The sequence below is a fragment of the Perna viridis genome, chromosome 11, assembly GCF_037379345.1.
Source record: "Perna viridis isolate PV_CMFRI_1.1 ecotype Kerala chromosome 11, ASM3737934v1, whole genome shotgun sequence".
Taxonomy (NCBI): domain Eukaryota; kingdom Metazoa; phylum Mollusca; class Bivalvia; order Mytilida; family Mytilidae; genus Perna; species Perna viridis.
Window position 1 is genome coordinate 3,534,310 of NC_142455.1, and position 26,040 is coordinate 3,560,349.

The 26,040-nt window shown below is 32.3% G+C and overlaps 4 protein-coding genes and 1 pseudogene across 4 annotated transcripts in view; 2 read left to right on the plus strand and 3 right to left on the minus strand.

The window, feature by feature from the left end:
• Positions 1-2,229, plus strand: part of LOC148602352 (uncharacterized) — a 101,449-nt gene extending 99,220 nt beyond the window's left edge. The window contains exon 77 of the mRNA XM_088553520.1: positions 2,021-2,229. Within this exon, the coding sequence (XP_088409646.1) occupies positions 2,021-2,167 (147 nt within the window). The 3' untranslated portion in view covers positions 2,168-2,229. The remainder of the gene's footprint in view (positions 1-2,020) is intronic.
• Positions 2,230-3,540: 1,311 nt separating this feature from the next.
• Positions 3,541-12,198, minus strand: LOC148602355 (plasminogen-like). Its single transcript, XM_088553522.1, has 6 exons — positions 11,719-12,198; positions 9,714-9,905; positions 9,311-9,424; positions 7,313-7,441; positions 5,958-6,140; positions 3,541-4,312 (listed from the first exon to the last, which is right to left on the minus strand). The coding sequence occupies exons 2-6, from the start codon at positions 9,775-9,777 to the stop codon at positions 4,035-4,037; spliced, it is 768 nt and encodes a 255-aa protein (XP_088409648.1). The 5' UTR covers positions 9,778-9,905; positions 11,719-12,198; the 3' UTR covers positions 3,541-4,034.
• An 817-nt stretch (positions 12,199-13,015) lies between these two features.
• LOC148602356 (uncharacterized) lies at positions 13,016-18,770 on the plus strand. Its single transcript, XM_088552638.1, has 3 exons — positions 13,016-13,187; positions 14,373-14,642; positions 15,867-18,770. Exons 1-3 carry the CDS (start codon positions 13,076-13,078, stop codon positions 16,310-16,312), a joined length of 828 nt encoding a protein of 275 aa, XP_088408764.1. The 5' UTR covers positions 13,016-13,075; the 3' UTR covers positions 16,313-18,770.
• A 40-nt stretch (positions 18,771-18,810) lies between these two features.
• LOC148602357 (leukocyte elastase inhibitor A-like) lies at positions 18,811-20,117 on the minus strand (annotated as a pseudogene).
• On the minus strand, positions 20,094-24,264 carry LOC148602358 (peptidoglycan recognition protein-like). The gene is made up of 5 exons (XM_088553285.1): positions 24,201-24,264; positions 23,134-23,226; positions 21,830-21,958; positions 21,006-21,212; positions 20,094-20,501 (listed from the first exon to the last, which is right to left on the minus strand). Exons 1-5 carry the CDS (start codon positions 24,262-24,264, stop codon positions 20,176-20,178), a joined length of 819 nt encoding a protein of 272 aa, XP_088409411.1. The 3' UTR covers positions 20,094-20,175.
• Positions 24,265-26,040: the final 1,776 nt, after the last annotated feature.

Here is a 26,040-nt window from a genome sequence, read left to right on the forward strand (position 1 = left end):
AGTCTGAACTAATCAAACAAATATCTCAACCATAGCAGGTCAGTCTGAACTGATTAAATGAATATCTCAACTACAGCAGGTCAGTCTGAACTGATTAAATGAATATCTCAACTACAGCAGGTCAGTCTGAACTGATTAAATGAATATCTCAACTACAGCAGGTAAGTCTGAACTGATTAAACGAATATCTCAACTACAGCAGGTAAGCCTGAACTCATCAAACCGTTATCTCAACTACAGCAGGTAAGTCTGGAGTCATTATACCAATATCTCAATTACTGGAGGTAAGTTTAAAGTTATCAAACTACTTCTACTAGTAAGCTGAGAGGCATCAAATAGATCAACTTCTACATGCAACTTAAAAGTCATGGATTATAAACTTCTACAGGAAGGTTATAGAGTAATCAAGGGGACCAGACATGGAAAACAGACATATACAACAAAGAACATAACATAACTAAAATCATACATACAAAGTAACAAAAGCAAATGAGCAACTCAGACACCACTAAAAACTGGGAGCATGGCCCAGGTTAAGCTTAAAGTTTCCTCAAATGCAGGATCAACTTCTACAAGTGTAAAATTAATATTTAATATAGATTATTGAAGTTTGTCTAAGTTCTTCAACACATTATCTTCAACACATAAATTTATAAGTTACACCTCCTGAAACGTGTATCGTTTTCAATCCCAAGCACAGGAAGCACACAAAACATGATTCCACGAAACACGCACACGAAGCATACAATACATGAAAGCCACACGAAACACGTTTCACAAAGCACAATAAATGAATGATTGAGTCTGCCGGAAGTATTCTTCTCAGTAATTGTTATATTTTGAAATCTAACTTGCAAAATGAAACTGATAATAATTTATAATATACAGTGTACGTGTTTGCCATATTGTGTTGATTGCTAACATCTTCCGTGTAATTTTACATAACTATGTACATGTATTATGCTTTAATAAACACATTCGATATACACAATTTTTAAATGTCTGTAAATATTTTGATATAAAATCATGTTAATTTCTGTTAGACATCGTACATTGCGAAAATATTGTTATTGGTCTGAAAGTATGAACATGTTGAAAGTTCTTAAAATTGAAGAAAAATTTTAAAAAATAGTTGATAATGTGAATTTACTATACAATCATATTGCTTTGAATGTGAAATAAATAGAACTATTTAGTCCATATGTGTTGATTTGGATCATTGCAATAAAAGCACTCTTATTTTGAAATAATTAATAGCTATTTTAACTAATGCAATACATGTACCATCTTATTTGTCTAAAAAAAGAAAAAAAATATTGCATTGTTGATATGAAAAGGTCCATTTTTGTTATACATGGTAAATTGCGAAAACGTTTTCACTAGTCTGGGAGTATGAAAAAATTGAAATTTCATAAAATTGGGGTAAAATATACTCAATTTTTAGATAATAGAGTATTTTTGACTGATGCAATACCATCTTATTGCTCTAAATATGAAAAGAAAGTAATTTCTATGTGAAAAATGTCCATATTTGTTGTATATAGATCATTGGGAACATATTTTTCTTTGTTCCAGGAAAATAAAAATACCAAAATTTCATAATGTATTGGTGAAAACTCTATTTTGAAATAATTTAGTTCTTTTAACTAATGCGATACAGTCTAACTTATCTAAAAAAGAAAATATTGCATTGTTGATATGAAAAGTGTCCATTTTTATTATACATGGTACATTGGGAAAACATTTTTACTGGTCTCCATATCAGGAGGTGTATTATATCTGAAGCTGTCAAAAATAGACTCCATCAAGTACTAGGTCTAAAGAGTGGAACAAGAAAGTCTGGAAAATCAATGAGAATGTCCTAGTCAATAAGTTAATTTAAAGTCATTTCCAATGTCTACAAGTTGTTGTATGGTATTTTATTACTTTATTTTAAAAAATGTCCACTTTTTATATCATGCATTTGGAAAAAAGCACCTATGTGTATCTCTTTTATGTGTTTGTTTGATTTTTTTTTCAGCTGATTAATTTTGGTTCATCAATATCTGATCTCCATCGAGCAGACAGAGACTTCCATCAGGCAGTAGAAACAGCTCAGAGTAACATAAAATGGGCAATAAATAGTATGAACAAAGTTGAAAAATGGCTGGAAAAAATGATTGCATAAATATTTAGCATATCTTCAAATTTATTTTTGTTATATATTTGAATAAATGTAATTTATGCCTTTCTGCTTGTCTATTACATTCTTGTTGGCAGAACTCCACTACACCAAATTCTATGAAACTTCGTAGTTATTTAGGACATGATGTTTTTGTGTGTATATTAATCTATGAATTTGTAATTTTTTTGAAACTTTGTAATTCAACCATTTAGTATGATAAACATTACCACACTTAAGTCTACATGGCATGTTATACAGAGTATGAGAAATTTCTCTCATTTTTACCCATTACAAATGATCCACTGAATACCTCTTTGAACTTTGGACCTGGGAGGAACATACTGGTAAACTTTAATTAATTCCTGTTTTTCTATATGGTATTGATGTGTAAAATTGAGCTATTCACTAGCAGGATAGAATCAATGATATTGCCTGTTCTGTCAATTTATTTAATGAATGTTTCTTATTGGTTAGCAGCAGTTTCCACATACAGTCCCTGAACCAATTCACGCACAACTATTTGACAAACTGATGACCGCTGACTGATTGATTGCTGACGGATCGATAACCAATGACTGTTATGTAAAATAAAAAAAACTGGTTCATTTAAATTTGAGAATTTCCATTGGAACAAATCGAGTATAATTTTATCCTTAAGCTATATTTTTATAGCATAGCTGGCCCTGTGGTCTAGGGCGCTGGACTTTGTGCAGTCGGTGTTGCCATAGATGTCAGAGGGAACGACCCAAAATTTGCATCGCAAATTAGACAGTTCTAATATCGGTGGGAATTTTTCAGACCTTACTATATATATATATATATATATATATATATATATGTATAAAACGTCTCAGAATGTGACAACTCTATTCGCTACACTGCTCCATCGGATCAAATTGATAGAGGGAAGATATGTAAACGTATAGAAAGGTCTGAAAAATTTCCAACGATGTTAGAACTGTTAAATTTGCGATGCAAATTTTTGGTCGTTCCCTCCACGGGACTCTAACATCGTTGGGAATTTTTCAGACCTTTCTATATATATATAAGAAATTCTTGAAAATGTATATAGTTTTCTACATATCTTTAATTATTTTAACCATGAAATCAGTTATCTTCCTTGTATTTCCCTACTATAGATTGTTACATACTCTGACCCAAAAAGTCCGATAATAAAGATCAATGACATTAATAGGATATCGCAATAGAAATTTGATCTGTGACCTTATAAGTACTAAAGGCACGATTTTAGTCTGACTAGGAGTTTAATTGTAATACCAAATAAGGATCTGAACTAAATTAGTATCAAGGAATTAAAAAGGAAAAAGTTCATAGCACACATCTTAAAATTTTATTGAATCATAAAAAATCTTGTCAATGTAAACATGTAAAAGGCATTACAATCAATAAATTCAGATTTGTCCTCCCAAAGGTAACGCTTGTCTCATTTTAGGATATAACATATCACTGTTGTGTGTAAACATACATGAATATAGGTAATACATACATTTTCTAGTTAGACACAATAGCACAATGAATAAATATTCAATGGGACAAAAATGCAATTGTTTTTAGGAATATAAGGGAAACTCCTTTGGAAGTTATTATAAAATTACTGTGGGTTGTCCGAAAATGATATTTATATGTAATTAAAAAAAAAAGAACTCGCAACAGGACAAGTTTGGACAAAAATTAAGCATGTTTTTATTCTCGAGATTAATTACGTAAAGCCAGAAAAAAATATACGCAATTAATTTACAGTTAGCCTAATTGTTTTTTGTCCTTTTTTTTGAAGGGGGGGGGGTGGTCGGTGAAGGTATGGGTCCTTGTACAATATATCAGGTGAAAGCATTAATTGTTCATCAATATGTTAAGTCGTCACACTCGGACACGTGGGTACATGACAAAATTCCCATCTTACCATGGGGTCCTCTGTATAGCACCAAGGCATATATTCGTATGGAGGTCCAGGATCACGACAATAATTGCTGTGAAGGTCCTCAGAATTCACGGGAATATGCACAGAGTTCCGCGTATGAGGATGATCTGTATCCCATCTTTGACATCTTCGTCCAGTATTGGTACAGGAAATCTTGCCATGATAATTGATTCCCCTGTCATAGTTATTAATAGAATAACAGTCTGCAGCTGTGTAAAGACATAATACAGGAAATTAAACATAAGAAGAATGTTGAACAAACCTTTATACAACAACGGTAATGTCTTTAAGAAATGACTGTTGTATATTTTTGTCTGAGGAAGTAACCTCAATCACGTGATATACACTACACATGTTATTTCAAGTGAACATTGATGTTATTTCAAATAAACCGAAAAAATATAACGGTCTTTCCTGATACTTTGATTACAGTTTCAAAATTTATGAAGTAAATCAGCAAAAACGGTTGATGAGGTTACAGTCACATTACAAAATTTGGTCTATGAGATGATGGTCAGAATTTTTTATTCAATCAGAAAGCGTGTTACTCCTGAAATTATTATTCTAATAATAACGGAAACAGAATTTTTTTTAAGAACAACCAAACAGCTGCAACACACTGATATAAATACAACAGAGAAACCGTCAAAATATGACACGCATAAATAAAAGACAAGTGATTATAAAACTTTGACGTAGCTCTCCATCTAAGAATCATACAAAATACGATACATAGTTAAAAGGCCTACATATCTTTAATTATATTTTTAATAAGTTTAAAAAATGTCATAGTAAACAGAAATAAGCATGTGTCTTTTCAAATCACCCTTGTTCTTAGGAGATATCAATTATATAGAATGTATTACAGAATTCAAAATTGAGGAAGATCATTTTGTAAACGATACTAAATTACAGTGTAGAAACTGTTGGATTGTCAATGTGAATTATCTCTTTTGAACAAACAGATTGGAATGGATAATTATACATTTCACCATATTGACCTATAAAACAGAAATAAAAATGTGTAGCCTTATTTGGGAGTATCACATAACACAGTATTTACACGATTCTCACAAAGACTGCTACTAAGTACTAATTTATATACACTTCAGACCATTATACAGGATATACAAGGCACAAGAGAAAAATTACGATGATTTTTATATATGTCATTTTATAACCTAACTATAGTCCTTTTTGTAAAAAAACATCCGTATTTTGACGTAATTTCTCAAATAAATCAATAACGATGATACTTTGTAAAATGCCAATTTAACTAACAATCTTAATGATATTCATCTAAAAAATGTCAACATCCAAATGACGAACTACGACTGGTTATGATTCTGAAACTAATTCTGAATTATCAGTGATGTTTTTGGGTTTTTACATTTATGTATCACGTGATATTAAAGAAATGTAGGTTATATTAAATTGATATAGCGCCATTTAAGAGATAGATATTGTTGACAGACGGTGAAACCTATCTAAACGGAAACCTGAATAATTCAAAAACCTCTCTAAATCAGACACATCTTAAAAAAAAACTTTTCCCAACAATATGTATCCTTTGTTAAACAAATCACTTGTCTTAATCGTCCGCTTCGTTTGCATAACCGATTGCGAAGCTGTCATATACATTTTTAATATAACAGAGCATAATATCGCCTCACACTACATGTACCTCTTGTCATTGTAAAGAGATAATATGAAATTCACGTGAAGTCTCAATTTACATAAATCTCAAGTAAGATTTTTTCACAAACTTTTTTCTCTATTCAGCAATTAATAGAAATAAATATGCCGATGTACATGTATATCAAAAAGCTAAAACTTATTTATATCAAAACTTACAGGATAAAGTTATGTTGAAAGCACTCCACGCATTGTTCTCCTTACATACAGAGACAGGACAGTGGTCGAATGACTCGACATCCTTTGTTGTCTTGGCTGTATATCTAGCATAAATATTATTTAAGCTTCTTCCGTAGACACACTCAGCATTTTCGGGAGGGTCTGGTGGATTACAGCAAATCCCTGATATCAGACGGGATAAGAGAACCAGATAGCAGATTGGATAAAAGAAACTAACAAGTTTTGTTTTGAAATCAATCGCAACTAGAATTCGTAAGAAGTAGTATAGTAAAGAATGCAGACTTTCTGTTCCGTTTATGTCGCATGTGTGCACATTTATACGACTATGTGTGATTAAACTCACAAAAAGATCCTTTTTTTCTTACGCTTTATCGACAATTTCAAGAAAATTAAACTTATCTATTATAATTTAGTTATGAGCATTGTTTTGAGACCGGCATGGATTATGAATATTTGACTTACAATAAACTACTTTAGTTTCATTGTTCTCTAACGATGTTTTTTGTCAACTTTCGTTTTTGGGTATCACGGGCAGTTCGGAATTTTTGCTTCTCTGCCCAAGACAAAGTAGTTGTATTCCGATGAATTTTTTATCACACCCGCAGAAATACAACAATTTCCTATATACAACTTCTACAGCTTACAGGCTCTGCCATACAGGAGACGAACACAATTTCCAGGGCATGAGCATTACTGGTAACAAATCCTAAAATGTCGTACTGTACAAAGTTGCTTAAAGGAGTGGGGTTCAGCACGGAGTGTATTAGAGGAATAAAGTTTTGAAATAGCGATTATACCCTCTGTTCGGGAGATTGTGATTTTTCGAGTAAATACATTAGAATATTGACACAAAGAATTGATTAAAAAAAATATTCATATGATTTTGTTTTTGAGATTAAAAAAACATGGTTCAAATCAGAAAACATAATCGGCAACAATGAAAGTAGACGCACACAATAAAGAAAATGAAAACATAAACAAATAACACGTACAAAAAAAAAAAGTAATGAGGAATTCGGACTCAAATGAACACTTGGACAAGTTTCACTGGTAGGGTAAGTGTCCTAAACTTTTCTAGAAACATCCGCTAAGTTGCATAAGAAATGCCAATTGGGGTAGAAAAAAGAGGCAACAAAAACTATGAGACGGTGAAGAAATCAGTTCTCATGGTGCAGGGCTATACACAATAACAATCCACAAGTTCAGGATGACGACCATAAAATGTTGTACTGTTTACTTTAATGTTGTAGCAACTTTATTCTGTAGAAAAATCTTGAATATTTAATAAGAGTTATTGTAAACTGGGGATTTAAATCACATGTGATTGTACTTACCTTCATGATTACCCTCATGATCGGGTCTAGGAGGTAGGGTTGTTTTAAACTCGTCTATTTCACGAAGTAAATCAACTGTGTTTTCAAGATCAGTTGTTAGTATATTTGAACTAAGAGTTTCCGAAGTTGCTGAAATTTAAAACAGTAATTAAAACTGCACAATTTCTGTGAATAACATATTTAGTTTCTATCGAACACGGTAAGGAGAAGGTACAACAAGGGCCATATTTGGCTAATTTGAAGCATGGCAAAAATGCGATATGCTTTGTTAAATTATAATTGTATTTTTTTAAATGGTATTTAATGTACCTCATTTCATAATTTTGTCCTAATTGAGGTGGAAACCTGCCAAAAAAAAAAACTACAAAATTTGGAAAAATGCCAATTCTGAAATGATAATTTGTCATTTTCATAGGTCTACGCAGAATTCCCAAACTTGTACATCATATTTGCAATCATTGAAACTTGATATGCTTTTTAAATGTTGGATATTTAATCAACCATTTAGCGTTCTAAACAGCAAGTGAATGTTATCATATTAAATATCTAATTTCAAGTTATACAGGGCGCCAAATATGGGCTTTATCGTACCATATCCAGTGAAATGTGATAATGCTGATCTCGAAGGACTATTATACCATTTATCATCCCTACGTTTTTCAGAGGAGAGTAATTATATATAAATACAGGATGTTTAGAAGTTTGACTAAACTCTTCATGTCATTGTAAACAAATACTAATAGGATAATTGATTGGAAAGAGTGACCATCCAAAACATAATCACGAGTGCCGAAAAACACCAAGATTTAAACTGTTTACGGAACTTGTTCCGCGCAAGAATTTAATCTTAATGCGTTGTTGACACGAGTGATTATATTTTGGTTATTCACGATAAACAATTAATTATCCTATTTTCTATATAGATGGTTACCCTCATTGTTTGCTATTTCCAAAATAAAATTCAAATTTTGTAAACGGCGGATTAATATACATCTTGTGATGTTTTGTTACGTTTTGGAGTGAGAAAGTGCGAGACTGAAATTACCAAATTTATGTCATTGTCATTTTTTTTTAAAACTGGGAACATTTGGTAAATCATTGCTATCTATATAATAATGATTTTTCCAGTCTACTAACCAACAGCAACCCAGGAGGATTTTGATTGTTTCATGCCCATAGAGTATGCAGATATGCAGATATCTATGGCAGTGCAGTAAGTTAGGTATCTGATTTGATTTCTTCAAAGACATGCTAAGTACATAATATGCAATATTGAGGTGAAGAATAATAAAGGGAACTAGGATTGTAGCAAAAAAAGGAAATAAAATAACCAAAATAATACATTCAAAGTAACAAAAGCAAATGAGCAACTCGGACTCCACTAAAAACTGGGAGCATGGACTACATGCACCGGTATGGTAAGCGTCCTCTGCTTTTCTAGAAACACCCGCCGAATTGTTCATATAAAGTCAAGTCCAGGTAAACAAAAAAGGAAAGGATAACTATGACACGTTGAAAAAATCAGCTTTCATGGCACAGATAATTACACCGTAACGATGCCAAAATGCGCGGCTTTCCAGCAACGCTTTTACAACTGTTTTCGAGTTGTACCTGTATATAAGAACGATGAATACAAAATAGATAAATAGTATACCCCAGAGGACAAGAAATAGTTTTGTACTTTATACATGTTGTATATAGATTAGTCCCATTAACAAAATAAAATTTTGCATCTTTAATTACTAATCCGAATTTAGTTAAATATGTAGCCTTGCTCATACTTGCCAATTTTAGGACACAGAAAATGTAGTTCATTCGGGTCTTTTCGGATAGAACGTAGCTTGTATTGGTAATAGTAATCAAGGGAACCAAGGTTCTAGTGGAAGTTTAAAGAAAGTTATCCAGTCATTAATTTAATTGTAATTTTAATTTTTAATCCTTTTTTTCGCTTCATTTCAAGTACGACTCATTTTCTATGCACTATTTAAAATACATCACCATTACACCAATCTTTCAAAGACAGGAAAATGATCACGGTCACAGCTGCCCCTATACACATACCAACCAAATAACCTAGACAGATCGGAGGCTTGAAAACACCATGACTGTCTTCTACAATTGACGAAACAGAAACCGGATTTAATTTCGTTGCATCATCGTGTAAATTGTATTATTCTTGGCATTTTGGTGTAAGAAGAATTATTTTTGCTGGACCTAATTTTGTGTGGTTTATTTTTAGTTTGAAAATCAACTAAAACTAGAAATTATAAAAAATGGAATAAAATCTAGCCGACTTATAAAATAATTAAACCACAGCAGTTGTGAATATATATATTTTATGACATGTAAAAATATGCAAGAATTCTCTTGAGAATGAAATGGCATGACCTAAAAGACATACCTCGTTTTGTCTTCAATCCATCCTCGAATTTGTCCAAAGCTGTAATTTGTGGTATCGTATCCATGTGAACAGTGATAAGGCTATGAGTTTCGTTTGCAACATATATATGTGTTTATGTCAGCTCCTTAGGGAGACATTATAAAGTTGAAGTAAAATTAAATAATCTTACACAGAAATCTGTTATAACCATACCTAAAAAAATAATTATTTTTGTGACCATGAACCGGTGATATGATTGATATAAAGTTGAATTCAAACCTTACCAGACAAGGGCAATTAATTTCATTGGTCATTTTATCACGAAAATTTGCATTTAGTTATACTAAAGTGCCAATAAAACATGTTGAGGCTGATTTCTCATTCAATCACTTAAGTCAAAAAAGGTTCAAGGAAATAATGGGAGAGTGAAAAGGGTAATGATAATAATAATAATAATAGTACTGATGACAATAATAAATCCAGTCAACATCTATTTATGAAAGATAAGCTGACCGTTCTAATCTTTTGGCCTTTAGGTATTATAGATTACATTAAACAGATTGATACGAATACTAAAAACAGCATCTAATATATTGGTCATATAAAACCCCTCAAAACGCACAAATAATTAGAAACAGTAAGTAATGTGTTATTACATTTAGTATTTCATAGTTCTCATTTAAACAATATATTTCTGACACACCCGTATTTTGTGAAATTGCACGTTTGATTACAATTGATATAGCACGGTTGACGTCAGCTGTTCACGATAAAAATGTTTTATGTACCAAAAGTTTCAGAGTAAATATCAATTAGTCAGATATATCTAATAGCATCTGCCTTAATTTGCTCATTTTAAAAAGGGTATCTAAAAACAATTACATACAATCAATCGACCAAGTTAAATGAATACCAAAATTTTTATTTTTATATCCTGATGAATGAAACTCACTCAGTGGAAATTCTTTAAATTTCTATGGAGAAATGTAATAAAATAATTATGTCAGCTTGGTTCATGCTATAATATGTTTTATGGATATGACCTCGGCCATGGGTATCGGTCAATATCTCTTTTTAAATGTTCCATAAAACATAATATAGCATGAACGGAGATGCCATAATTATATATAATAACTTCTACAAATTTTAGGAAATTCATGTTGTTACTGTCCAACTTTAGAAAATAAACATGTATTTACTGTGTGTAACAGTAAATACATGTATTTGCTAATTTTCAATAAACACGCATGTTTGCTATCACGCATATTTACTGCAACATATACTCTACAACGCCTTTTTCAGTAATCTGTGTACTACTTTCCTTTTCAACACAACCAGTAAATATTTTATTGTATAATGTAAATTCAGAAATTATTTCGGTCTTTTTGTCATTGCGGAAAAAAGCGACTGATGTCAATTTACGATAAAAAAATCTACTTTGAATTTTCAGCATTATTGATTCTGGATATTTACTTCAAATACATATCGGACACTCCTTTTCGTCATCATTTAGTCTACAGAGTACTCACATTTCTCATGAACTCGTGCATCGTTGCGGTATATCCGTCTACACCATCAAAACTGATTTGTTCAACGTGTTATAGTTTTCCTTTCCTTCTTCGTCCACTCTGGACTTGTCTTTTTATGAGCAACTCGGCGGGGTTTCTAGAAAAGCAGATGATTCTTGCTCTACCGGTACACCTGCTCCCACCTTTTTAGTGGCGTCCGAGTTGCTCATTCACTTTTGTAACTTTGTATGTATTATTTTGGTTATTTTATGTTCTTAGTTGTATTTGTTAGTTTTCCATGTCTGGTCTTTGTCCCTGGATTTCATTCTTTTGATTTCAGCTAGAATGTTGGTTTCTTTGATTACTCCCTCAAAGATGTTTTTATATTTGCAAAACGAGTTTGAGTTTGAGTTAACGGCTGGTTTGACGCTTTAACTTTCATGCACAGTTGCAACAGTATAATTTGGATAGCAATATTAGATAAAATAGATAAATTTGATGCGTTTAAAGACAATTACCCATGTCTGTACAAAGCAAAGTTTTAGTTGTTCTCTCCACTAGACTTAAACTTGTAGCTCTGTGACATCTATCACACCATTAGCACAAATTCAGGCATCCTAGACCACTAGACTTTATAAAAATACAGCTTTCGTTGATCGGGTTGCTCCTCCTCGTTGATACATCTGGGGTTGTAATTCAGTACACAGTGTATGGTAGTCCAGGACAGCTCATCTCTGTGTCGTTTATTTTTACAATTACATTGAATGATGTTCTTGCAAAGAACAGTCAGTGGTTGAATCAGGGTTGAAAAAAGACACACAAGTATTTCCATGAAATCATTTTCCTAATGTTATATGAAATACGGAAATGGCCTTTCAGTTTTTTAAGTGTCAGTACTTCTAGGTATGAAAAATTTGAGGATATCTCACTTTTCCTCTATCATCATATTGTTAGTTTGAACTCGCCTTTCTTCATCCTCTTTTTATCTAAAACTGCCGATTCGACTTAAATAGAAAATAAACTATGTTCCGACATTGTCAAATTCGTGTGTGTTTTCTTTATTTCTAAGCATGATTTATTATTTTCAATTTTGGCTCATTCGTACTGGTTCCAAAACTTAAACTCATGCATATCTTCCAAACCTAATATTTGAACAGGCACTTGCTGAACATGGGTGTAAAATATTCGTCATCGTTCCACCCAAGAATCAGAATCAAAAGTTTTATTGGAATAAAATCCATACATCTGGATTGTTACCAAAAACATACATGACATATAAAACAGACAAATAAAGTACATACAGATAATGAGAATTAAGACAATTGTTGAATTCATGTAAATCAATCATTTCACAAACAATATATAATGACTCTTCAAGTGCGTTAAAGGATTAATATTACTAGGTTTAAATTTTCCATCATTTGTACTTTTGAAACTAAGTTTAAAACTATGATGTATGTAATACCTCCACCATGATAAACGAGAAACATGCAGCATAAATCCACTAAATCCGAAAGTGTTGAAATTACCATCTTGAATGATCTGGAGACATCATCATCGAATAAAGTGTGGATGATTAAATAGCCATACCTAATAAGGTAAGTCCATGAAATTTTAATTTCTCCCTTAACTCAAGATAGGGCGTTTCTTAAGTGCAACGATATATGCCAGTATATAATAAAAAATCAGCAGAAACAAACCAAAACAAAAAAGAAATACATTGTAGATTTTAAAACTTATATATGTTCAAACTTGTATGGTCTTTGAAGATCGGGCTTTATCAATTTAAAAGTTGATAAGATCATTATATATTTGTCATGCTCTTGAGGTCACGTCACGCAATCATAAGTATTTGCTTATAGGTACTTATTTATTATGAATATGTTGGTAATCTGCGTTCCAATATCAATAGCATTATTCAGGATATCATCAAGTGCATCCGTACAGAATCCTGAAAATCAGATACACAGTATATTGAAGCGTCTCGGTAAGTTTAATTAACAGTTGTATTAATCAAATTATTCATAACGTCATTTGATACACGAGTAATCAGCAAATCCAGCTTTTCTATATTAATCTTTTGAGGAGGAATGACACGGCCAGCGAGAGCTATATTTTTATATAGCCTAGCTTGCCGAGTTGTCTAGGGCGCTGGATTTTGTGCAAGCAATGTAGCCATAGATGTCACAGCGGTACGAGTTCGAGTCCCGAGGAGGGAACGACCAACAATTTTCATCGCAAATTTGACAGTTCTAACATCGTTGAGAATTTTTCAGACCCTTTTATGCTTACAATATCTTCTCTGTATTAATTTGATCCAATGAAGCAGTGTAGCGAATAGAGTCGTCACATTCTGGGACGTTTGTATGATATTGATTTGTTGTGACATGCATCATTAAATTTATCCTCTATCCTACATACTAACACTTAGATGAACTGTCCCGTACTACCATACATCGTGTACTATGTTACAGCCCTAGATTAATCCTACGAGGAGCAATGACCCGGCCAGCGAAAGCTATATTTTTATATAGCCTATCTGGCCGAGTGGTCTAGGGCGCTCGATTTTGGGCATGCAGTGTTGCCATAGAAGTCACAGTGGTACGAGCTCGAGTCCTATGGAGAGAATGACCAAAAATTTGCATCGCAAATTTGACAGTTCTAACATCGTTGGGAATTTTTCAGACCTTTTTATACGCTTACCTTATCTTCCCTGTATCAATTTGATCCGATGGAGCAGTGTAGCGAATAGAGTCGTCACATTCTGAGACGTTTGTAAAATATTGATTTGTTGTGACACGCATCATTAGTTTGATCCTCTATCCTACATAATAACTGACCGAGTGGTCTAGGGCATTAAAAAAGTTAAATAAAGAAATTTAACCATTACAACATTAATTTGTTTACCATCTTATATATACCTGTTCTTCAATATTAGACATTATGGACCGCTAGACAATTATATACTCCAAAGTTAGCTACTTTCTGAAATAAGACATACAGTAACAAATAATTCATGATACATCGGTTTGTATTGTAATGAATGGCCCAGTTGTTTTGGCGTCTGTGTTATGAATACTTTTTGGGCGACCATCAAGTCCATATATTAAATTATGACCGTTAGTATCGCAACTACATAATAGATAATAATGAGACATTTCTTTCTGAATAGAGGATGTAGAAAAGAAAGTTGAAATACTGGAAAATGAAAACCAAATCCTAAAAAGTGACAATAGACAAATATGGAGTTTGTTACTGGTATCAAAGTTCAAACACCGAGAAGAAGTGCAAACATTTGAAAACCAAACAAATAACAGTCAACCAAGGATCAAACCAATAGATCTACAAAATACGGACACGACTGTGTCTACCAACGATGACTCTCGGAATAACGGAGAAGATGTAAGGAATGATTCGTGCCAAAGGAGACTTTTAACCGGTTGTGAGTTTGACATGAGTAATATTGTAGACTGATATTAAAAGAAATAAAGCGAACAGAACTATGTAAAAGGAAGAAAAAATAAAGAAAATAAAAAAATAAAGAATAAATAACGTAATAAAGTAAACCTTTTACGGAGGGATATTCTACTAGAAAATTCTCCTGAAATGTCAAATCTCGCAGTAATCTCTTCAACCTGTTACAATTTATTTATTTAAAATATTGTAATGTAATGTTAATGCAACGGCTATGACAATGTATTTTCAACTTTTCCTGAAATATTTTCTAGAGTTAAACACACACACACACACACACATATTACTTAAAGAGTTAATTCCAATAAAAAATGAATGAAATTAATAAGAAGAACTTATTTCAACTTCGTAAATAAGGGATGGTAATCAACAGTAATCTTTCTTTTCGTAAGTCCTATCATGTGCACTCGTTCGTAACTAGATTAAAGGTATCTGGCTATCTCTACCCGATATTTAGGCAACTGAACAGGAAAATCAGTATATTTAGAAAAAAAGACAAATATTAAATATGATTATTTATTATTTGTGTTTCATAAAATAAAAGTCGTTCAATATTTCTGTTAATAGTGTACTACTTAACGTTTAACTAAAACACTATCCCTGATCTTCCGTCTCAGTTCGTCTCTTTCAGAGAATGACTATTTATTGATCTAAACTTGCATCATCTACTATAGTCAATATATTTATTATTTATGTGAAAGGGACAAACACAATATATGTTTATGTTAATACTTTTACATAACAGAGAACTACAAACCAGCTCTAATAAGGGAATTTATCATTTAAAGAATTTTAATCGGATTATAATTAACCATGTTTCTAATTTGTAAATAACAAGGTTGTTGTCGTGGATAACAGCTCTTAAGGAGGTAGACCTAGGGTAAAGGACATAATTCTTGAAATCAGAGATATGTTTGAATCATATTCAATTTCACCAAAGCCTATCAAGCTTTCATTTGAAAGAAAATGAAATCAACTTTAATTACTTTTATGCCTACATGAGATTGATGTAAAATGCTTAATACAAACGCTCCAATGACTTGTAAGAGTTGTGTCCCTTATTCCAGGGTCTTCCTCCTTAAGAAATTATTTTTAAACAACAAGAGCTATTTCGGTAAAAAAAATAGTTCGATAACGATTCATTTCGTTATGGGCAACAATATGTTAAAAGTTATTTCTCATTTATTTACAGCCCTATCTACTACAATAGCACCAGTAACACGCGTAGCCTTTAAAGCAGCAACATCAAAGTATATAAACCACATCGGTGGTCACCAGATAATAGAGTATGACAAGGTCCTACTGAATGAAGGTAACGCCTATAGTGCTCTCCATGGCCATATGATAGCGCCAGTGAAAGGTGTGTATCTTCTGTCTTTTAGTATATTTGCAGTTCACCCAACCAAACTTGCGCTAGAAATAGTTCATAATGGAGTGCGAATTGATGTTATGTATGCTAACTCAGTTGGCATAAGCAACGACGATTCACAGAGTAGAGTATTTCCAGTACTTTTAGAGCAAGGAGATATGATTTGGCTGAGGACATACCCGGGTTATGAGGGTACAAATGTGTACGGATCTGACGGTTATTTTTATAATTCGTTCTCAGGCGTACTTCTTTACGAAACAGCAAATTAAAAGCATCAGTGGTATTGGATAGTTTTATTTTTCCCATTGTATGAAGCAAATTGTTTTATCTTCTTACATGTTACGAATTCTATTAACCTTTTCCTTAACTGATGATCCTTTCCTAGTAGACATTGTTTGACAGGGAAACATCAAAATGACTATACTATATATTTATGAACTAGTTAGATTTGTTACTTAAGAAATTTCGCCTAACATGATACATAAAATAATATTTTGGTAGGAATGAGTAGTATCTTAATAGACAATAACAGTGCATTTATTAATATACGGATGAGGCATAGAACCGAGGGAAATTTCGAGGCTGTGCTACATGTGTACTGCACTATTTAAAAAAATGATACCATAAAAGGAAACGAAATTATGAAAACGATCTCTATATTAAACGATACCGGAGCTTGATTTCCACTGCAAATGTACTGGAGACACTACTGGTCATGGAGTAGTTCATGCAATAGAAGAGTACTTACTATATACAGTAGAGTATAATATTTTGAAAGTTTGTATTTTATTGTGAAGGAAAACACTTACATATATGCAATGTTCACTTTCTATTTTGATCAGAAAGTATTGTTTTCCTTACCGTTTTGAAGCTTTCGTTTAAGAATGAATGACGTCATTTCTACGTTATGATATTTCCAGTGCGTGCTTTTCTGTAATAATACAAAACATTAGCCGATCAACTGCTAAATTTTAAGGGGAAAAACATGTGTTTCTTTTTAAAATCATATATAATTCATACCGCTGAGAAGAAGCGTTTTGGTATTTTCTTGTATCAATTATTTATTTTGAGTCCTACGGTAGTTTCTTCCACTTATTTATTTGGTTAAAGGTGGTGTTTTAGATTTTATTCTATTATGATGTTTTCATTTGAGGCTTTCAGTATTATTTTTTGGTCTCCATGAGTTTTGTCTTTATATCTTTAACAAACCCCACATGCAATTGTGTTCATTTCTCAGCTTGATATTTTTTTTTTTCATTTTCAAGTTTAACTTTATAGCTGATCTGATCCGAAAGAAATAATATCGTTTAGCTAGATCCTTTAATCTCAGTTTCCGCTATATAGATGACGTATTATTTTTAAACAAGTCTAATTTCAGGGATTTGATACATCGGATCTATCCCAAAGAACTTGAGATAAAGGATACTACAGGCACTGCGAGGTAAGCCTCATATCTTATTCACTTAGAAATCGATGGTAAAGAAAAACTACTGACCAAAGTTTACGCCCAACGTGATGACTTTTCATTCAGAATTGTCAACTTTCCTTTCATCTGTGGCAACATCCCTTCAGCACCTGCGTATGAAGTGTTCATATCACAACTCATACATAATGCCAGATGGATCGTTACGGTGTATCCATCTGATAAATTCGTAATTAAAGCAAATAGTGTTTTCATTTCATTTTATTTACGAATGAAGAAAATCCGGTATTTCCATAGAGAGGTCTTGTTTTCAAATCGAACAGACATGATTAAAGACAGAAACGAAAATGAAGAGAAAACATTCTAAAGGACCAAAAAGAGACAAATATTAAAGTCATTTATTTTACCTGCATGAATCGCATTGTCCACATCAAGACCATTGGCTTGACGTACATATACAATTAACGCCTGCAACACTACGTAAGGCATAACTATTTTATTTGTGGTATAAAAGCGCAGATCAGACCTTGTCAATTACACTGTATGACAAGTGTTATCTACACATATTCCTTTTTTATTTTTTTACCTTTTTTTCATTTCTCGTCTAATCTACAGTATTTTGGAAATGTAACAAGTAGAACATTAGTCAATACTGTTGAAACATAAGTGCAAGTTTTTGGAAAAGTCAGGCAAAGGGTGAAAAAAATAACAGAAATATGCAAGTTAAAACACCACCGATCTAAAAATGTAATTTCACTCAAAGATGCTTTCTCTATTTGAAAAGACTATTATTTAATCTTTGCATTACTGGATTTGTCCAATTTTTTTTCAATAGAATGTAAGAGAATTGAGATTTTTGTCAGAGTTATCTGCCTTTTAAAATGTTCATTTTTTTGTGCATTTTAAAGAAATTATAATTCAATTTTAAAATGTGATACGGATAGTTCTGTCTTTTTGCCATGATTTTGATCACTGCAAATGGTCAAATAAGCCGCTCAAAATTGTTGGTTTTTCATACATTTTGATCCACTGCCTAATTCTTAAAGGGACTGACACTTAACATTGAAAAGGTTGAATTAAGTGAAATTTTGAAAATATTTGTTATTTGTAAATATAATTTTATTGTTTTTTTTTAAATAGATAGCATTCATTTTTTGGTATATTTTGTTATCAATCAAAAATGTTAATCTTAAATTTCAAACATCGTCGGTAGTGTAATCTACATTACATTTTCCCCGTGTTTAACACATTTTGTACGACCAAAGATGCCTTTATTATACATGTTCAATAAACGTATCGTGATACCTATTTTTGTTATCATTGATTTTGAGTTTTTTTTTTACAAATTGAACAAAATCAAGATAAATGTAAATCGATCAAGCATAATAATATCTGGAGCATCCATTTTATTCTTGATATTTACAGTTCTGTTTGGATCGGGACTTATCAATGATATTTAATCAGAGTAGGGTTTTGTAGATTATTGTCAACAGGTTGAATTTAAATTGTGTAAAATATCAGAATACAACTTAGTGTATTCTCATTTTTAGTAACTTGTTCAATAAATATTTGCTACGTACAACGATGACTTATAGTACATTAAGTCATTGGACCCAAACATCGCTTTATAGAAATAAAAAATGATTTCCGAGGTCAAGGTCCTTTAAAATGTCAAATAAAAAGGATAGATCCAGTCTCTATGTGCCTTATATAGATTATGAATGGGTGGTTAGCAATGAACTTTGTTCCAGCCACAGATCGAAATCCCGTTACAATAGCAGTGGCAGTAGCAGCTTCCGTGATTCGTTCACATCTATATTACCACCTTATGAACAGCCTTCTGTACGTATATATCCTCCTAGACATCTTTTATCAGGTTTGCAAAATCAGCAATATCTGCTCGGAAAATATCGGTAAGACCTCATAATTTTAACAAACTGACAAGACTAGTTTCAGATGAAAAAGAAAATTTCGGAATTTCGATATGTACAAAGTCTTGCCTTAATCCTGCATCAATATCGCGTGCAACAAAAAATGAGAATGCATTTCGTATTTCTTCCCTTTGTATGGCTAAGTTATTGCTGTAAACTCTATTCCGTTGTAATATGCCACAACGCGTTTCATTGACATCATATCTATTACAATTTTTTTGTCATTATTAAGTTAAAAGATGCCTTTTCTGTATTAGCGGGAGGAAATTGATCATTCCATTTTCCTTTAAAATACAGAGCATTGACAAGAACCAAAATGGTGAGTCCGTTCAACGAACTTGACTTAAGTAAATCTTTAATTTTATCAACTTGACTTAAGTAAATCTTTAATTTTATCATTTGTGTAGTTAGCTACGTAATGGTTGATTATACGGGCCGATTGTGTAGATTTTGTAAAATCTAAGTTCCTAAAATATTTTCTGCAACGTGGCGAACTTTCCTTGTGACTGTAGGTCCCTTTTTGACAAACAACTCGGTAGCAATATAAAGTTTGTTGTCCTTTGCACTGAACACATTTCTGGTTAAATTCTGGCGATAGACAAGTTGATCATTCAAATTGTTTTCTTTCACAATCGCAGACTTTATTTGTGTTTTACTTGAACCACGAGTTCCAGCCATTAACATCAAAAGAGCGGAAATAATACTGTAAGATGATACACATTGATTTACAGTAGCGTCTATCTTATTAAAATTGTAATTTATTCATAATGCTTAGAATCTAAGATGTGCCAGTATATCTCGGCCATGTTTTAATCACTTGATAGAATGCAGTTCCTGGACTAAGCGTAGGCCTGACGTCACGATGTGCTAAGAGTTTATAGTTTGAAGACATGTACCCACGATTGACAGCACACTGTATTAAAGCACGAACGGCATCCTGTGATTCCTGGTTTGGGAGAACTTGATCGAAGTTCCCCATGAATGCTGAAGCAAAACTCTTGTCGTTGTAGTTCTTCGTATGTGCACCAGTCCGTTGAAAACCTCGACCTTCGTATACCTTTCCATCTTCACCGATCAGGAAACTATATCCAATGTCAAAGTATCCTTTAAAATAGATCAAGTAAATATGAGTCAATTGTTACATTGATAGGATAATTAATTGGAAAGAGTGAATAACCAAAATATGATCATGAGTGCCAAAGCACGCCTAGATTTAACGAGAGTGAAATTACAGAATTTATTTAACAGTGTGAATTATCAAAGATTTTTTTTTTTTTGGAAACATTCGGTAATTCACTGCTATTTATATAATAATTCTAATTCTCTGTTTTCTCCTGTATTGTACTTGGGAAGGACATTTTGAAAACACCAACATTATTACGTAAAACTCCAAGGAGTTTGCTTTTGATTTTCATCAAATTAAGATCATGCATGACTCTTACTGAATTGTTGTAGCTACCATACACGCTGAGTGAACTTCCATTTGAAATGGCAATTTTAAAAAAGGTAGTCGCAATTCAAGTGCTCAATATTTAAAACAATGTTCGTTAGCTCCGAACATTATATCAATAGGGCGTTGATTACATTTGTGTGCAAGCAACTACTTACGTCTTGTTGGGTCATCCATGTGGAAATTTTGTACATCTTTGACTTCATTGGCACATTCCTTGAAAGTAAAGCACCGGTCAAAAGCTGTATGATGAATCAAAAAGTTAGGCACAGGTAATGTCATGGCGTTTGAACCTTTTGGTCGACGGGCACCCCAGCTATCTCGAGATATTATCGCAATATTGGAACAATAACCAGCGTCATTTTCTAAAAGATAAGAATATTCAAACAGGTGAAAGTGCGTTAATTCGTGTAAACCAATTTTCGTGTATTAGGCATGAAAAACAAGTTCGTGGATTCTTGAATTCATAGTAATGAGGTTTTCAGTTTACACATCTATGGAAATCTCCTTTCCGTTGAGAACCAAATTACATGTTTTGGTCTTTACAAGAAGACCACGAAAATTGGTACCCCACAAACAAAAGTTCTCTCACAGTATTTGGTAAGCATCTAAAGTACGACATATCAATTTTAAAGAATGTTCATATTTTTTTGTTTATTTGAAACAAACTATTTTTCATTTTAATGAAAATTAATCCAATACCTTTAAATCGCACTTTTTATGGTGGCCTCATGCATAGCGTACTTGGTTTTGGGTATGAAAGTGGGTAGTGCCGAAAAATGAAATTATTCCAATACCTTTAATCACACTTCTTAAAGTGACCCCTGGTGGCGTCATCGCTAGCGTACTTCGTTTTGGGTGTGTGGGTGGTGCCGAAAAGGAATGGGTTCGTTCAGTAAACTTTATTAAAACAATAAACTAATAGAAAGTGCCTTAAAGACATGTTTAGAAATAAACCGCGAGCTTTTAACCAAGTCTTTACCAATAACGTCTGGTGTACAACATCGTCTTGTACTGGCACCAGCACATTTACCACTAAAATATGAACCGGAACATTTATTGTCATCTTCTTGACACGTCCCAGCGAGTTCTAGGCACAGATGATCTTCATCTAAAAAAGGATATGTTTAATAATATATATTTTAGTCATAGCATAGTATATCCTTGGCTAATCCCGGCAATGCTCGGAATCAACAAGATTGGCCGAAAAGTTACGATTGGTGACATCAGGTCCTTAGGACACAATGCAAGTGAGTACAATCATTAGAAAAACTTCGCTAAAATACTCACATTCACATGTAACCATCAAAGTGTTTCTAAAGTTTGCTTTTTAATATACATGTATTGATTAAACAAATTTACTGGAAATGCACTATGCCAAAAATTCCATACTTTAAATTTAATTATATTTCCATTTGTTTTATAGTGGAATTGGATGTATTTGGGACAAAAAAAAATCAAATTGAGATAAATGATGTACCACCCTCTGTCAGATTCTAACACAGAATAGTACTTAACTCAAACCTACGTAGAACACACTGTCCTGTCGTTGGATCGAGCATTTCTATTGTACTGCAGCTACATGCACCATTAATGCACTTTAAATTAAGCTTGCATACGGTGTCTGGCTGAGTACAATCTCCACCAAACGGTAGAACTAAAATAAATATACAGATACAGAAGAGGTTGTCTAAAACGTTCACAAACAATCTAGCGTCTTTTTTTAATTGCGCTAACGCTTTGTATCCAACCAGTGTTAGAAAAATCTGTCAGCTTAGAGTTGTCGGATGCCTACAAATCAATATTTAATTTTCAGTAAACCTGTTTTTGTATTGGTTCTCAAACTATTCACAATCTGCCCCAGCGCTCCAAAAGTTTAAAAAGTTTTTGAGTCATAGAATATTCGTAACTACCATGGAAACTCCAATCAAAATCTTTGAAATTGATAAAGTATTATTTTTTTGAGGGAATAAGTTAAGTAAAACCTACAAAACACCAAAAACTGTAGAATTACCATGAAACTTTAAGTTCACATATTTTGTGGCCCCCAGGGCAAATGAAAGTAATTTCGTAAATTTGCTTTTTATAACAGAAATGTCGAATGGACTTGTGGTTTGTTTAGTCCATTGAAAACTATGTCATTTTTTGTCTAATTATATTTAATATAGAAGATAGCACCGCCTTGTCTAGGTTGCATTTAAAATTTAAAGGTATTTTGTATCATTTTTTTTTAAACAACTAAATGTAATATGTAGGTTTTGGTCTATACATGTAATTGTTTCCCACCTTGTTCTGAGTTGTCTTCTCCTTGTGTGTTACTCAGATCAGTCTGTACAATAGGTATATCATTGCCTTGTATTGTTCGGTTTCTTTGACTAACTGTTTAACATTAAATACAAAGTGTCAATACTCAGATATTAGAAATATATAGAAAACTGCTAAACTCGCATTGCGCTGATTACAACTTTAAATTAACAGACGACCTTACCCTGATGTTGTACTTGATACATAATTCTTGATTATGATGACGTCATGGTAACTCATTTACTCTTTTTGTGTTTTGATTTGTTTCCAGGTTTGTGATGTTTTCCTCCATCTATTCCCCCTCTGACTTTATTTTCGAATTCGACTTCTACTTAAGGTTTAAGGCGGGATATGGTGTATTATTACTCGATAAAATTTACATAATTGGGTGACCCCTGCCACTTCTAGACTGATCTCAGAATGATATCGTTCGATATTGAGAAATCTGGAATTGTTCCGAAATTATACCGCCCTACTGGACAATAACTGGTTCAAAAATGATATAACGAGAATAGGTAAGGTGAATATGTCAAAACGACAAACTCTTATAACAACACTTTTGTCTGAAACGTTGTCGTTCTTCCAAAAAGATCATAATAAAGACCAATTTTCTATTTGTAGAAAGTAATAGCACTGTCTGGCTTTTGAAACCGATTTTTTTTTACTAAAAATTAAACAACAACGATTTCCGCGTGATCCCCATGCTCTTCGTTGAGAGACCTGCCATTTTACCCCAAATATTCTTTACCGGATGCGGTGAAAAGTATAAATTAATTTTTTTTCCAAATGTGGAAGATCGTCTATATTCGACATGCAACAATATCGGAAAATATGTTTATCTTGTAATGATAGTTATCTGGGATCGAAAGCTGGTATCCACGACAAAAGACGTATCATAATGGCGAAGGATATTCTCCACAACCCTAAATAAGTAACCTAACAACACACAAGAAAACGGACATTACGTGAAAATAAGAAAAAAATTATTAAAACAAAATCTGAAAAATAAACATAAAAAAACAAAACTTTATGTACTTTATTCTTTTTACCTTCTAATAATTGTAACATAATAGCGGTAATCACCCACAGTAGAAGCCATTCGTCATTAACCATGCTAACACAAAGCTGAAAAACAGAAACGGAACAAAATAGGTGTATGTTGCATTAATTATAACATTGTGTATGTAATGAAAGTGTGCGAAATTCATAAATTAATCAAAAGGCATATGATTTATATATGAAGCATTAACTTCAAATACAATCCATAATTCAATAGATAACACGTCAAAAAAAAACCAATCAACCGCTACTCCGAAAAAAGGGGCAAAACAGATAACCAAAAGAAGACGAACATAAATTGGCATACAAAATGAAACTAAAACAAATTAAAACAATAAAATTGCACTAACAAAAAAAAACAACAACTACAAAAGAAAAAGGAAAAACTGAAAAAAAAACAACAAAAAATCTATAGCAAAAGACAACATGTAAAGTGGTATAAAAAAAAGAAAATTGTAATAGGATGTCCATGAAAAACTCAGAAACATGCTATGATATTTTTAGCATGGCATAAATTTTATCTCATTTAATGTTTTGTCTCAATGCATTATGGATCATGTTTATTAAATGATAAAAAAAAATGATTTATACTGACAATAGACAACGAATTTAATGCTTTGTAACTTATTTCTCTTTGATCGTTGCAGTTAATAAAAATCCAACATTCAACTTTGAGAAAAAATGCTTTATGGTGTAAAAATAAAAATTTGTCCACTGCCTGCTTTTTTTTAACCCGCTGAAGTGTAAAGGTAAAGGTATAACTCATGAAATCGGTGATATGTTTTTATCATATTCAATTTCACCAAAGTCTATAAATAATAATAATAATAATAATAATAATAATAAATAAAGTAGAAACAAAACAATCAAAGATGAACAAAAAAAAACAAACAAACCAACAAAGAAAGAGCAAACGTAAATGTGCCACACCCGATAAGAAATCAGCAAAATTCATAATCAAATAATGATAAATTTAAATGGTACAAACATGAATACAAATATTTAGAGAAATACTTACATCTTCTTTGCAAAATGTTTCAACGTTTATACACCGTACGTACAAACATGAATACAGATATTTAGAGAAATACTTACATCTTGCTTACAAAATGTTTCAACGTTTATACACCGTACGTACAAACATGAATACAGATATTTAGAGAAATACTTACATCTTGTTTACAAAATGTTTCAACGTTTATACACCGTACGTACAAACATGAATACAGATATTTAGAGAAATACTTACATCTTCTTTGCAAAATGTTTCAACGTTTATACACCGTACGTACAAACATGAATACAGATATTTAGAGAAATACTTACATCTTCTTTGCAAAATGTTTCAACGTTTATACACCGTACGTACAACCTAATAAATGTTTTGAACCACATGTCTTGAAGATTCATACTATGTCTCAAAGATCAATCATATATATGTAAATTCTGACAAGCTATTTTGCTTTGGGTATTCTATAATTATCTTATTTAGTGATTTGTTTTCCATATTTTGCAACTTTTACTATAAATTTCGGGATTATTATTCAATATGTTACATATACTTCAAAAATTAGTTGAAAAGAAACTTCAATTGTAGTTGCTGTTTGCATAATCACAAGGCATGTGTAATATTGACATATCGAAATATGTTTTCTTATTTTTCATGGTTGAATTGCATTGAAAATACAATAACGACACAAAATACCAAAGCGTCAATATTTGGAGAGTTCAGATTTATCTGAATCCAAGTACATTGCCTGAATTTAGGTTACAGACCACCAATTCAACCAATGAGCATTTGGAACGTACGCAAAAATAGTCCTACGCAGA